A 15,925-nucleotide genomic window follows, 5' to 3' on the forward strand; every position below is an offset into this window, starting at 1 on the left:
CAGTTATAAATAATTTTCCAGAAAAATTAAAATGAACACATTTTCAAAGGTTCAAAGGCGCCGCTTACAAAATAAATATCAGTGAACATTTTCCCTCCAATTTAGCACCAATATTTTTTAAAATATAATTTTGTTAGAATTACTTTCTTTATTCTCTTTGATATTTATTAAATTTCATGCGAAGCTTTGTACTGTGGTTTTTTGATAATTAATGAGTTGAACGAGAATATTTGCGTAACTTTTATTAATATATTTATGTTTTCATTATGGTGTCTGAAAAATATTTATTTGGTTTTTTCTAATTATCGATTTCAATATCACACTAAAAGAAAATATTTTATCATATTTAAGAAAACCAAATGGTGCATATTTTATTGTTAATTGCAGCGATTGACAACTACCCAAAACTTATAAAATGAAAAAAATAAATAAAGAGTTTTTGTGCATAGGGTGTAAAATGGTTAAGTTATGTACAAGATATATTATGTTTTGCTAAAAAACAAAACTATACATAACATTTAAAATTACATGCTATGGCGTAGCCTTCATTTTCAACTAACAATGATTTACACAAAAAATTAATTTCTAAAAAAAGTTATTTATTCAAGTTTAATCCTAAATTAAATATTTAAATGATTTAAAACAATAAAAAAATAACACAGAATATCCTATCCCAATATTTAATAGAAACTTTAATTGAAAATAAATCAAAAGTTATTAAAAAAAATTCAAAATGTAGAGAGCACTTATCGATTCAAATAAATAAATATTCATATAACCATATATGAATATAAACAACGTTGCAAAATTAATAATTAAAAAATATATTTCATAATTTTGTATTCTGATTATTTTTGGTAAAATAACTTAAAATTGAACCAAGTGTTTGAAATGTATGTCTTTTTCAGTTATATACTTTATTTGTTATTGCTGTTAACTCGCTATTTATTTGTTAAATTTATTACATAAACACATAGAATATCATGAATAATTAATAACCTTTAAAATGAAATGATTTTTTTTTTTTTGCCTGGATATAACCAAAATGTTATTTTTGCTCCATAACATTTCAGAAATAATTTGATAAAAACTGTGAAAGTTTAATCGTAGATTTCAATAAAAAAATTACTGTAAATTTTTTTGGAATCGGCTATAAGTAAATAAGATAAATATCAAGACTAATGAAAGTTAAAATGTTTAATACAATAGGGACAAATACTGAAATATCTGCACTGCTGGCGTATTCTTATAATAAATAATAAATAATATTATATTAATATATAATAAAAATATTACATCTTTAAACACTACTCTACTCATCAGATTGACTAAACCTTTAAATTCTAATATCTTAAAAATTAAATATGTCTTTAAATATATCATAATGTTATTTTATAATTAATTTCAACATCATTCACAACATTTTAACGTTCTTTCACTTTAAATTTAAAATGGAGCATAATGCACTGCCATAAGTAGTTTGAAAATGTATCTAGTGACTACATAATTCTTATACGGAATTTTTTGAATGTAACGTTTGTAAAAAATATGTTTTTTCTTTTAATTAGAATTGTTTATGTTCTAAATATTATTATGTTAAACGAAATTTTGCGTTTATTGATATCAAATATATTTGGTTTTTAATTAAGTTTTAACAAAAATTTGCGTTTTAAAGGCTATAGTTATTTATGAAAATTGTTTGTCCTGATTTTGAATAAAATCAGTATAATTAGATAAGCCTATGTCACAACACAACGTTTATAATACTAATCTTTACTGTAATAAATGAATAGGTAACAATTTCGGATATATAGACCATTACGAATTCAAGGACTCCGCGTAACTGGATCTTCAAATTATGAAAAAACTGAATATTATGCACCAAACTATTATATGAATACAATAAAAGAATGCTAAATGCATTTGTACGTCAATTTAATGTATTCCTTTGACAATATTTGTATTTGTCTTCCAATAGAGCATTAAATTGATGTTTTTTCCATAAAAATACTCAATTCATTTGATGAATAAATTATTATTCCGTACACAAACGAATTGTTCAAGGATCTTTATGATTTTTTTTCCCACTTCACCACTGATACCTCACCCTGGAGAGGGTTAACTACTTTATATACGCTCGTGTCGATCATCGACCCAACATACAGGAAAAAACTTCGTTGCAAATAGTGAGCCAAAATCGAATAAAATTATTTTTCTTTAGATTAAAATCATTGAAAATTTATTGGCCAAATAAATTACATTTAGCGGAATATTTTTTTGTGATTTCTTAATACTTATAAAAGTGAAAATGAGTCGATTAGTGATCATGGCAACCGCAATATTTCTATCAATCATTGCGGTTGTGATAAGCGAAAAAGTTGAAGCTCAGTACTTGAATAAACATGATTCGCAAGAACAACGAGACTTGGAAAAAGTAGCGTCTGGTTATATTTATCAAACAGATGGGCAGAATCCTCCTGTATTTATTAAACTTGGCGAAGGAAACAATAAACAATTCGATGCTTTGTTGGAAAGTGAGTAACACACAAATAAAAAATATTTTTCAATTATCATTTGTCATAAACATTTTTTCAATTGATTGATTATTTGCTACATTTTTATTAAAAAAAAATTATTTAATTAAAATACTTAAATGCAAATAAATACATTTAATGCAAAAATTTTCAATAGTGAGTAACAAAAATCATATTTAGTCAAATACAGAACTCTTTAAAAATTATTTGGATAAATGATATTTTAACAAATGTGTCATAAATACTTTTAAGTGTAATAATTTTAAATTAAAATAGAATATATGCGAATCATTGCGTTTTTTATAATAATAATATGAGCTGAGTTACAATATAATTATATTATAATGTATAGTTATATAATATATATGTTAATAAATAAAAAATATTGACATTATTGTTTTAAGATATATACCCCTCCATAAAAAAAATGCAACTAATTCTTGAAGAAGAATATTTTTACGTGAATGTAAACTATAAATATTCTAAAAATATTTAAATTTTTACTTATTATTAATTTTAAAATTAACCATAAAAAAATTGAATTATAATGAAGGTTATTTGTTATATTTATAATTATTTATGCAATTATATTTATTGATCCTATCGATATTTTTTAATCTAAAATCAATTTCTAATAAGTATAATAAATATAATTTGAAAATTACTGCAAGAAATTTACCTCAATACATTACTTTAGAGTTAACACATTTATCGACTTTAATTTATTCATTTTAATCGTCAATGGATGCTATATACTTGGTATATGTTTTAATTTTGAAGATAATTCAGTTAACTGAAAATTTATAATTTTAAATGTGTCGCAATATAAAATATAAATGTCAATTTAAATAGAAAACTTTTGAAAATGACTTGATTAAGAATTATTTATTGTATACACGTTTAACCTAATTATTGTTTAGAAATTAGCTTACCAGTAACAATTCGATCTTTACTATATACATTATTGATACATCCAATTTGCGACTATCTTATTAATTAAACATTTTTGTTGATGATATTATTCAAAAGAGTTTATTAAGAAAAAATTCTGACTTCAGCTTTATTATTATTCCGTCGTAGTTGATTGGCTATTTATTTTATTAATTTTCTATTATTTAAATAATTTGTTCAAACAAGTTAACTAGATTGAAAGCGAAAAATTATAAATATGGTAGTAAAGTGGCAATCAATAATTATTTTGTAGAAATCATTGTTAATTTTCCCTACTTTAAAAAAAAAATATTTCTATATAATATCAACGTAATACCAAAGATTCTATCAAAAAATTCATTTGTCTAATTAATTGACCATAATTTGAACTTGAAATGCTTCTCGGATCACTGAGAATCTTAACCTTGAGAACACAGGAAACTAGACGATGATTTAGGGTAGTTTCGCGGATGATCCAAATCGATTATTGTCAATGCGAACAAAACCATTCCTTTGCCCATTGTTTCTTTTTCTTAAAGAATATTACATTAACAAATTACTTTGTATTCTTTATTTCAAAAATACTTCGTTTTAATTATTGCAGAGGTTCGCGTAATATTATCAATAGAGGTCAATTAGCAAATTTATAGTCAAAATCTTGTTATCCTATAGTAAAAATACAATACATAATTTTAGTTTTAGATTAATAATAAAATTTTATTCTTAGAAATTGAATTTTTCTTCGACATTTGAAAGACAATATTTAATCAATTACTTCAATAAAGTGAATTAAATATTTTTTAACTTGATTAATAATACAATTTCACACGAGGTACAAGGTCTGATCGTCTACTACTTTTGTGTCTATAGTTAAAATGTCAATTTTTTTTTTTTTTGTGTTTCATTGACATTTGGACTACGTCGTTATGTCTTTCATTTTATTTCGAGTACGTGAAAAACATACATAGACATTTCGTATATATAAACCCAGTAAAAATAATAATTTAAAAAATATATATAATTGTATATGTATTTTAAAATATTTTTATTAAGTGAACAAAAATAAAAAATGTTGTTCGAACACAAACATTTTATCAATATTACCAGGCGGTTTTACCCTTCAAATTTCAATTCTGAATTTACTAATAGTTTCAATAGGCAAACATTTTCAACTGGTGGTAGCATTTTACACTCACAGGTACAATGAAATTTATTTGCTATGGCTAAAATCACAAATCTCGCGTCTGCCAATTTCAAGCCTGATTAATGTAATTATGTATCTTGATACCCTTGTTAAATACGTTGTTGTCGTTATTATACGTCACCTGTTTTTTGACAGCCGTAAATGTTGTAATATTAGTACACCGAATTTTGGATAATGATGTCATTATTACACGAGGGAAATAAGTTATTACAGTATTGTTAATCCAGAAGCTGCATACGGGTAAAAATTGCTTTCTGTTTACAGCCGACTGAATTGACTGTAACGTTCGAATCTAATCAAATATTTGTGTGACGCAAAATGTATGTATTAGCAATTTCGATCGAATTACTCTCTAACGCGTTATATTCCGGTCACACCATGTCATCTCTAAATTGCTATTCTTGCAATACCACATATATTAGACAGCAATCGCCACGAATCGAATAAATAAATGAGAGAATTACTACCCAACAAAACAATAACGACAAAATAATTATTAATTTCCCATATGAATATAAAATCGTACGACCGACACTTGTAGGTAAATTATTTATAAAGTTTACAATCATATTATTTCGATGTTTTTTTTTTTATTATTAAAATATTAGTGTAATTATTTTGTCTCGACTTTGTTACGAGAACATATTCATAGACGATCAATATGTATTATTAACTTAATTAAACGTATTTATTGATTGTTAAACTATTAAAAATAAGATAGTATATTGAGTATTTTAGTGCGTACAACTAAAAAACAGATTTGTTAAAATTATAATTAAATGCATTTGTTAATTCTTCAATATACTAAGTATTCATTTTAATGAAGCATGTCATTCGATACTGAATAAATCACAGCATATGAAATTATCTGCGGTTGACACAAAATTAAATTTAATAATTGTTTTCAGATTTCAAAAGAAAAAACGGTTTTCATGATGCGCCAAGCTACAAATCTGCACCGTACATGCCCTTCGTGGGTCATGAAAACCGTTACGCACCAGGTAAAATTGATTTAGGAAGTTATGTCAAAAATAAACCTTTTACTGAAACGGATGGCAGACCGGACGATCGGTTAGGCTTTAAATTCGAGATGGGAGACATGGATGACATCGAGGCATTTGTAGATGGAGAAAATGACGAAGGAGAAGGGCATGGATTTGACCACAGTAGTGGTGAGATGAACTATGGTTTTGACCACGGAGGATCGTCGTTTAAGTACCATCATGATGTGTCAGATATTGGTGGAGGTTTAAAAGGCGAACAAGGACATCGGAACATTGACTATCAGGTCTGTTAAAATCTTAAAAAAGTCTATATAAAACTCAAATAATGTAGAAACGTAAATGACAAATATCTAAATCCTATCAATATAAATTGTACGCCGATACGGAATATAATATATTCTGTGTTGTATTATTATTGAGTATTATATATTATCAATGAGTTTATGTTATATATTATATAATAATATTTAACGAGTTATCATTATACTTACATTTAGTAATATTAGACAGGTGAAGTCACAATTTATAAATACTTGGAAATCGTTGGACTTATTTTATAATAATACGAGTAGAGTTATACCAAAATTTTAAACAACATATTTCTAATATATATTTCATTAGTAAATATAAAGATAATTTTTTATGAAGAATTGTATCTTCAAGAATAATTTTAAAGTATTTATGTAAACTGTTTTAATAAACATCATACATGATTTATAAACAGTGTTTATAAATCAAAAGTAAAATATAACATAACAGTCATAAGATTTATTTAGTAGTGATAGTGATAATACTTAGTTTTTAAATCAATTTATACAATTTTATAGAAGCTAATAGAATGTTTGGAATAACTTAACAAAAATTATAAATAAATATAGTTCCGGGCCCTTGTTTTAATTCAAATTAATATACTTTTATTTCATTTGATTTGTTGATTGTTTTAGTTTTTTTTAAAAAAAGAAGTTATTTTTTTTAATCTTATGGATGCAAAAATTTAAAAACTTACACTTCTAATTTTATAAAAATAATATAAGATAAAAAAATTAATTGAATTTATTTATTTTTACTTAACTTTAAATTTAAACTAAATTGTTCATATTGACTTAAAAGAAAACCTTTTCTCACTAACCAATTTAATTGTGTAACTTTTAAGTAAATTTCTGATTTTATTAATATTTAGTGAATAGCGCAAATATGTAAATCGTTTTTCATGATTTATGTTCCCCAACCTTATAAAGTTTTTTTAGGCTTACATTAACAACAAATTTACCTCGAGTGTAGTGCGTTATTTTAAAACTTTAACATATTTACGTTGTCTGTTTCTCGTCTTACTATTTTTGAATAAAAATAAATCTATCTAGAGATACAAATTGTGACAGAACGTATCCGTAAGATTTACGAGCTCTAGTAGTTTTAAATTGTTGGTTGGGTTTGAAACCCCAAGAAACTAAATTTAATATAAATTCTAAACTCATAGTTTAAACCCATAAAGATACAAAGAGTCATCGAAATGATTCTTTTACCCTCATATTTAATTTTTAAATTATCAAAAGAAATTATTTTTATTAATTTATCATAAATGTAGAACTAATCTATAATAAATCATTACAAAACACCAGTGCTGAAGGTAGTCATTGTTTATAAAATAAATGTCATGACGATATTAATTGCTAAAAACTTCTATGCGATATTAATTACAATTAATTATTAAAATAAATTTCTTCTCAATTTTGAGATTCATATCAAATAGATATGTTTTAAATATTTTTATTAATATACCAAAAAAAAAAAATTAATAATAATTTAAAATGTAGTGATCTATATATAATCAAAATAATTATATGAATGTATGACAAAATTAATGGTCCCAATACATCGTTTGAGAACTCAACATAAATAAAATAAAAATAAAGTAAAATTAAAAATGAATAGACATTTTACTAGAAAAAATATATTGTATAATAATTTATAATTGACTGAAAAAACAAATAAAGCATCTGTATTCCTACATTTTATCAAAAATTAGATAAAATTAAAATTTTGTCAACTATATAAAATTCAATTTCTAACAATCAGATAAAAAAAATTGTAATTGTTTTAGTCACAAATATTCTAACAATAGTTAATAATATATATTTCCATCTGTTAAAAAAATAATTATACTAAAATTAAGTTTAAAATTTAATTAATTTTTGATACATTTTTCAGGGTTATGATGGAGCTCCTTACACTCACAACGAATATAAATCACCAGGAAAAAATTCAAAATCGGGAGGTTCGTATCAAAAAGCTGGTCATTACTATACTCCAGGTAGCAAGGGCGATAGTGGTTATAAAGCTCATCATGACCACGACAGAGAAAATGTAGGTAAATATGGAAAGGATGACATCAAAGGCCATTACAAAAAAGCTTCTGGACACAGCTCAAGTCATGTAGACGAAGCCGATCATTTTGGAAAACACCACAGTGCAACACACGGAATGGTCGGCCATAAGTTTGGTGAAACGGAAACTCATAAAAAGGGGCAATTGACAACTGGTTTCCATAATGTGTATCACAAAGACGAATACAACAAAGAACAAAATTTCTACGAAGACGTGCACAAACATGGCAAGCACGATAAGTATGGAGGAAAGCATAAGGACTTTTTTCACAAAGACGGAGGATATAAAAAAGGTGGACACCATGAATCAGGGTATGATGAAGCACACAAGGGCACGTCGGGATCGTTCAATAAGGGAGGATACTACGATGGACAAAGAGGTCATAGTGGTGAGTTTGGTCATAAATCTCATCAAGATCATAAAGCTGAGTATGACACAATTTTGGATAACAAGAAGTACGGTGAAAACTACGGAAGCGATGACTTTTATTAAAGAAAAAGTACACCATCGATAAATATCAAAATGTTTCATAAATATTCTGAAAACATGTATTACAGGGTGTTCAATAAATTTAGAAATGCTCAATTAAATTACAAACAACTTTTTACCAAACACGTAGTTAATTTTTTTAAATATTTCTCTCTTAGGGTGTAAATGGTAATTTTCGAATAATATAAAGTAAGTGCAAAACTAAGAAGTAATATAACTACTTTTTTAATTGGTTTAACGATTACAGTTATTTTCAAAATTAAAGTACTATTTATCATAAATTATTTAAATCAATTACATTAAAATTATACCATTTCTAAATTTTTAAATTCAATTATCTTGGAACCAATTTTTTTGTTTCCTTAATGCCTTTAGCTACAAACGCCTCAATTAAATATACCTTTTGTGGTAAAAATAAAATACACTTAATATTTATAGGATAAAATTTTACTCATAGAAAAGTTGAGAGTTTCTATTTTTATTTAACATCCTATTATGATACGGCAGTCTTTAAATACATTTAACTAACCCGAACTTATATATAGTAAAAATAAAAATATTTCCAAGAATCATTTTTATTTTAAACACAGTGGCAAGTGATAATATACTATACTATAAACTATCGTTGGTTTAGTAAATATTTCAATCAGTAAATTGTTTGTGTATTTATATGTGTTATAAGTTATAATCTTATGAGGCATATAAACCAAAAAAAAACCAAAATCAGTATTATATACAACGAACATATTTAAGTTATTTTGTTAAATAACGATAATACAATAAAATATAGTGTAAGAATTTCAAAATATTATTAAAATTTTTGCTTCGTCTGTTTTTTGTTAAGGAAAATGTCGGCGACCTAAACGATATTTAATATAACTTGAACACTTTTGATCTTAAAAATTTGATATAACCTGAAAATAAAGATACATTATATCAAAGTTATTGAAATGTTATTTTAATAATTTATAATACTGTATAATTCCGTTTTTATAATGAATAAAATATTTTAAATTTGACGTATAACTAACTATGATTAAAAAATTGTTTAATATAACTATTAAAATATGCATAGCAATACAACACATAACACATTAATGTCTGAAGCAAAATATTTCTATATTTAAAACTTAAAAAAAATTATTAAATTGATTGATTATATTTTCTACATTTTAATATTTAATAAGTATATGAATAATAGGTGACGCAAGAAAGGTTGATCTTTAAATTGTTAATGGATTGTTAATTATATATTATACAAAAAAAAAGATATTTGGTGGAATTTTAAGCGCAAAAATTTTTTAACTGGTCACTTAACGTATTTAAAAAAAAATAACCAAAATGTGGCTTTATAAGATTTATTGAAAACTATTAATTAATAAAGATTTAAAATATTTCCCGTTAATTTATTCAAGAATATTAATTTCATAGGCACTGCCTTTAATAACCTTCTTATCTTATTTTCATAAAAACAATCTATATCATAACAATTGTTTGACCCTTAGGTTGTTTTAAAAACGAAACTAAAAAAAAGGCTGGAATAAAACCTTGTCATACGGCTTAAAATAAGGTCAACTGATTACTAATAAATAGTTACTGATTTATGTAAAATTTTCAAAATAAATAAATATATTTTATCAACAAAAAGAATAGCTGGTACAATTTCATACATACAAATAAATAATTTAATACAAACAACTGATTAGAAAAAGGGTGTTTGTTCTATTTGTAAATTAGTTGACCAAAATCAACTTAGCTGTATTTTAGTCATTGATAAGAAAATTAATACAAACATTGATTTTAATTATTAATAAGTTAAACTATTTAGAAATATAATCATCCATGTTACTTAAAATTATTTACACAAAAGTGTATGTGCTATTTGAATAAAATTAACTATAACTTAATTTATATACTACCTCCAGTTGTATTACAATAATATTTCAAACAATGTAATAAGAAACTATACGAATTCCCTACAATAACATGAACAATGTATTTTAAAACAAAACCTATACAAAGATTTTTACTGAATCATACAAAAAGAAACAACCTATTTATTTTTACAACAGTACATTGTTTTTGAATATAGCGACCTGATAAGGCGTCCGAACATCTGATAGCTCGAGCATCATCGTCTAGCCACACCCATACCGCCAAACATTAACTATCCAAGTCTCGCGTTTGACGTTTTGCATGTTATATACAAAAGAACGACTTAATATAATTCCATAAATTAGTAGCTATTGCTATTGCTGATCAAATAAATAAATTTTACCCATAGAATAATCCTAAAGTTATTACAATTTTTCTTCATTGATAATGATTCCACTAATTATTCACCAACTGAAAATCTGGTAAAAAGGCTGAAATGTTAAAATATTAATACGAGTAACTACTTTTCATTCACATGGCAAACAATTTAATGATAAATTAATAAAATTTTATATAAAATCTTGAAACAATCTATTTTATGACCACACTAAGTGTATAAGGTATGCAATAGACATAAATGTTCGTAAATAAGGAGTGACATTGATACGCAAATTTTTTTTCTAAAATTATGATGTACAGTCTATTGTAAATTAAAATACCTTTAATAAAAAAAACAATAGAAATTTTCAAGGAGAACAAAATTGCTTTTATACAAAAAGGCTAAAAGTTCGACACGGGCTTGATCGAATTACAAAGAATTTGTTTAAATTATTTACTATATTGTAACATTATTATGACATGTAACAGTACAACATTACATATAATCATTTTTTGGTGAAATTATATATGTGAATGCTTGATACAATAACCAGGTAAATTTTCGAATAAAAATGACCTCTTATACATGATGTTGCAATATGATTCCTAGCATTCAAAGGTATTTAATATAATTTTTATTTACCAAAGTTAAAAAAAATGTAGTTTCCTTTATTTTCTCTATAATTAAAAAAGCTATTATAACGTATAACTATAATTATAGTTATTGTAGAATATTATAATATTCTTGGATGAAACATTTCGTAACTGAAACATATGTAAAAGTGTGTAATTTATGTTGTTTGAATGTTGAATTTAATTAGACAAGGAAATAAAATTCTACCAGTGCATCAAGAAAAAATTATCTTATTTTCCATTGTTGAACATGTGGGCCCATTAGCTCAGTTGGTTAGAGCGTCGTGCTAATAACGCGAAGGTCGTGGGTTCGATCCCCCCATGGGCCATTAATTTTTTTCTACATTTTTGAGTATTACACCATTATAAGATCATTATTTTTTAACTAATAGAGAATAAAATTTATGATAAAACAAATACGTTAATTTTACGCTCTCCTTAAAATTTTTTTGATCATTAACTGATCACATCAAAAACCTATCTCTCCCCCTTTTTTTTTAGACGTCAACTAATTAAAGTTATATTTCGAAAAATATTATTTTAAATCATAATGATATAAATCATAAATCATATGATTTTAAATCATAATGATATGTGGTAATTGTACCATAGAAGCAATTCTCCCGAAAATTCAATATTATATTCTTAAAGCAAAGGGTCTCATGATGGTATTACGCTAACAAAATCAGTAAATGAGTCAACCCCAAAAACTTTTACATCTATGTATGATCTAAGTAGAATTTGGAATAGATTCATACAATTCCTATTCCTTAGTATATATTAAAGCAAATCCATTATATCAAGGCTAAATAAAAAATATAATACATTGTATGGGAGACTATTAAACCTACACAACTTTGACCGTTCTACGTGAGAGGTATGTAGATAATGATCCTTTATTCTACCTAACTTAAAGTCTTACAGTAGGGCCAAATTAAGCTATTCGTAGAGTCCATGAATAAATTGAAATTTTTTGTTTTTTGCTTAAGGTATATCTTTTTTAATTCATTTAAAATTCATCTGACATTGTTTTTTTATTTAACAGGTCTTTAAAGTAAATTTGTAGGCCCAAGTAACAATTTCTATAGTGCCTGATGAATAATACAGCCCTGTCAGCAAATAATAATTAATGGAAAAATTAAAATGCATAAGCATTTTAATTTTTCAAATATCTCAAATATTGAAACAGTTTTGTTTATATATATATTTTTATTATATATATTTGTTGTCTCAATTATATCAAAACCGAGAACTGTTTTTGACCAGCCAACATCAAAGGGACATGTTTTTCTCTATAAAATCCTAATAAGTTTTGTATAAAATTTATGTATATTAATTATAAGTAATTCACTAATAACTTATATTATTTAATTCACAATAATATTGAGACAAAATTTTTTAAAATCATATTTAAACAAATGATCTCAGTTAGCGGCAGACAACTCATCGGCCCATTAGCTCAGTTGGTTAGAGCGTCGTGCTAATAACGCGAAGGTCGTGGGTTCGATCCCCCCATGCGCCAATTAATTATTACGTTTTTTCTTTAAGCTTCGATGCCATTTTACCATGATGTGTTTTTTTTTTATGTCTGTTGCCACATTTTCTCAGCTCTCCCTGAACCGATTTCTTTCAACAATACGTCAAAAAATCACAAATCGTATCTAGTTGAAAACATTACCCTTAAAAATTGAAAAATTTTCCCTCGTTCACCGCAAATGGGGGAAATATCCAAAAAAATTACAAATTTAAAAATCAGTAAATTTTGTCATTTTTTTCACTTTTTTTTCTTAAAACTTCCATAACTTTTTCAAAAATAAACAAATCAACATAATTTTTTTTTATACTAAAACCTTAGATACTTCCCTTTCATTTGATATCATTTTTTTGAAAATCTAACACTTAACCTGCTTATTGGGGGGGATTTAAAATAGCAACTTTTTTACAAAAACTAACTTTTTCAACTTAATTTTTGAAAATGTTCCGGAAATACTGCGTCCTTTAAAGATATATCAAATTAAAGCTTATTTTATGTACTACAAAATAAAAAAAAAAAATTTGTCCTGACGACCTATCTTCTATGCGCAAATGGCTACCGTATTCAAAAATATGCTATTATTGTGTTAAAATTCTTGGTTTTGTATTTTATTTTATTATAAGGGGATTACACTAATTTCTTAAATATTATATCAATCTAAATGACATAGTATAAAAATTAATCATATTAAAATTTTTTTGTTTCTTTGAAGTCGAAAAAAATAACTTTAAAATTTGAACTAGCTAAATTTCCATTTTTATTAAGTGACGAATGAGACGTACGGTTTTTGAGACGGTAACACTTGGGTCTTTCACGATTGTGGCACTGAATTTTTTTTTTAATTCTTTTTGAGTTAAAAAAAAATGTTTAACTCATTTGATTTTTATCTCATTTAGATTCAATAACTTCAATAAATATCAAGGATTCCATTACTGTAGTCTCCTCTCGTGAGAAGAAATTCATATTAATATTATTTTACTATGTGGTTTTTTTTTTGTAGCTATCATTTATTTTCTCAGCTCTCATTTGACCTGCTTTTTTGACAATTTTTTTTTTTAAATTAAACATCTACAGATTTGCATCGAAACGTTTTTTATGATAGTGATTTTAATCACTGTCAGATATCATCTATACTGGACCCAACTATGCCACGACCCCACTGTGATGGGTTTTTTTTATATATCATTTATTATTTTATTGTTTTATACTTTGTCTATAATATCTTTAATATATTGTTTGTTATTAGTTTTAATCTCTTATTAAAATATATATTATTATAATAGTTAAAACATAATATAATAACTGTATATATGATTATAATATATTAATTTACTAATTTTTTTAATATTTATAACGTATACTCAATACGATATTTTATGTTGCATATATTAGCATATTTCGAATTTTAAATACTATTTTGCTGATTTTGTGTTTTAGTACCACAATAAAAATATTTTATGAAGTCAAAACACATACAATGTTTTTGCAAACATAACAAAAAAAAATTTGAGACTAAAAAATATTTTTATATTTAGTTCAACAATCAAGATATAGATAATTATGTATACTTATAGATCATATTAAAACTTCATTCAGTGTACACACTAAAATCACTCGTTTTTTAATGTGAGTTTTTGAATTTTTTAGACACGTTTCTTAGTTTAAAAATATTTTTTTTTGAAATTCGTCATTTAAAATTTTTGATATTTTTATTGTATTAGTAAACTTAAGAAAGTATAATAATACTCAAATTATAAAAAAGATAATAAAAATGTATAAATTTTAAAAATGACATTAAAATGAATAGACCAAATATGTGTTATTATTTTTTATATTTTACAACATAAAATCAAATAAATCAAAGACGAATTAATGCTGCCGTATTTCAAGATATTTTTTTCAAAAGAAAAATTGAGTGTATTTTTTTAAAATTTCTGAAGGTGATACTTTATTAATAAAAAACTGTTTTTAAATATATATACAAAATTGCAATAAATTTTTTTTAAATAAAAAAAAACAAAAATTTTAAAAACTTGGAAAAATGTTTTAACGACTGTTTTTCTAATAAAATGTATAGTTTTCAACAAATAGCTTTTGTTTTGTTTTATTTAAAATAAACTGTTTTTCGTAACCTTGATAATAAGTTATTTTATTGCATTAAATTATTAACCCAACTATATTAATATGGATTAAATAAATATCTAATGCACTTTAAACAAATTGATACTATTATAACCTATTAAAATAATATATTAAGCAAAGACAAATATATATAAACACTTTGACGACTACACAGGCACTAACTTGCATATTATACATAGAATCCAGTATAATCAAGTTTATAATTTTCGGGCACATACTAAATATTTAGCCCTATTTTATTTCTTTTCGTCGAGAATAGCCCCACTACCCTCACTAATTGTATGGTAATTTTTTTTTATACAAATATATTACATGCAACAATAGTATGTCACAAAATTATGTAAAATCATTCTACGATTGACATTATGAAAAATATTGTTAAATAATTTTGTATTCAACTCATTTACCATCTGGCCCATTAGCTCAGTTGGTTAGAGCGTCGTGCTAATAACGCGAAGGTCGTGGGTTCGATCCCCCCATGGGCCACAATTTTTTTGTAGTTTTTTCGCTTATTTAACATTTAACAATTTCATGTATTAAATCTGTAAATAACACAAATTTACAAGTAAAATATGTATTCAATATTTATATATTTTAGAAATTCAATTTCCTTTCATATCAATGATGCATATTAATAAAAATTGTTTGACAATAATGTATTATTTTATGAGATTATAGTACTTTTTACCTGTAAATTGACAACTCAAGAAAGACTGACATTAATATGATTTTTTTTTTTGAGCCTATGGTACTAAGCCCGTCTAATGTAGACAGGTTTTTACTTATAAATGAAATAAAAGTACATTGTAACTTACTT

The 15,925-nt window shown here is 24.8% G+C and overlaps 1 protein-coding gene and 3 non-coding genes across 4 annotated transcripts; all 4 read left to right on the plus strand.

Moving 5' to 3' along the window:
• The first annotated feature begins 1,970 nt into the window (after positions 1–1,970).
• On the plus strand, positions 1,971–9,548 carry LOC126894599 (filaggrin-like). Its single transcript, XM_050665723.1, has 3 exons — positions 1,971–2,534; positions 5,577–5,956; positions 7,881–9,548. Exons 1-3 carry the CDS (start codon positions 2,309–2,311, stop codon positions 8,547–8,549), a joined length of 1,275 nt encoding a protein of 424 aa, XP_050521680.1. The 5' UTR covers positions 1,971–2,308; the 3' UTR covers positions 8,550–9,548.
• Positions 9,549–11,687: 2,139 nt separating this feature from the next.
• On the plus strand, positions 11,688–11,761 carry Trnai-aau (transfer RNA isoleucine (anticodon AAU)). The gene has a single exon. It is a non-coding gene; the product is annotated as a tRNA-Ile (tRNA).
• Positions 11,762–12,880: 1,119 nt separating this feature from the next.
• On the plus strand, positions 12,881–12,954 carry Trnai-aau (transfer RNA isoleucine (anticodon AAU)). Its single transcript has one exon. It is a non-coding gene; the product is annotated as a tRNA-Ile (tRNA).
• Positions 12,955–15,520: 2,566 nt separating this feature from the next.
• Trnai-aau (transfer RNA isoleucine (anticodon AAU)) lies at positions 15,521–15,594 on the plus strand. The gene has a single exon. It is a non-coding gene; the product is annotated as a tRNA-Ile (tRNA).
• The last annotated feature ends 331 nt before the right edge of the window (positions 15,595–15,925 follow it).

The sequence above is a fragment of the Daktulosphaira vitifoliae genome, unplaced genomic scaffold, assembly GCF_025091365.1.
Source record: "Daktulosphaira vitifoliae isolate Bord-2020 unplaced genomic scaffold, ASM2509136v1 Scaffold_1, whole genome shotgun sequence".
Classification (NCBI taxonomy): Eukaryota; Metazoa; Arthropoda; class Insecta; order Hemiptera; family Phylloxeridae; genus Daktulosphaira; species Daktulosphaira vitifoliae.

Coding starts and splice junctions, on each gene's coding strand:
- LOC126894599 (XM_050665723.1), top strand. CDS start 2,309: ATGAGTCGATTAGTGATCATGGCAACCGCAATATTTCTATCAATCATT. Junction 2,535..5,576: donor ATTCGATGCTTTGTTGGAAA/GTGAGTAACACA, acceptor AATTGTTTTCAG/ATTTCAAAAGAAAAAACGGT. Junction 5,957..7,880: donor ATCGGAACATTGACTATCAG/GTCTGTTAAAAT, acceptor TACATTTTTCAG/GGTTATGATGGAGCTCCTTA.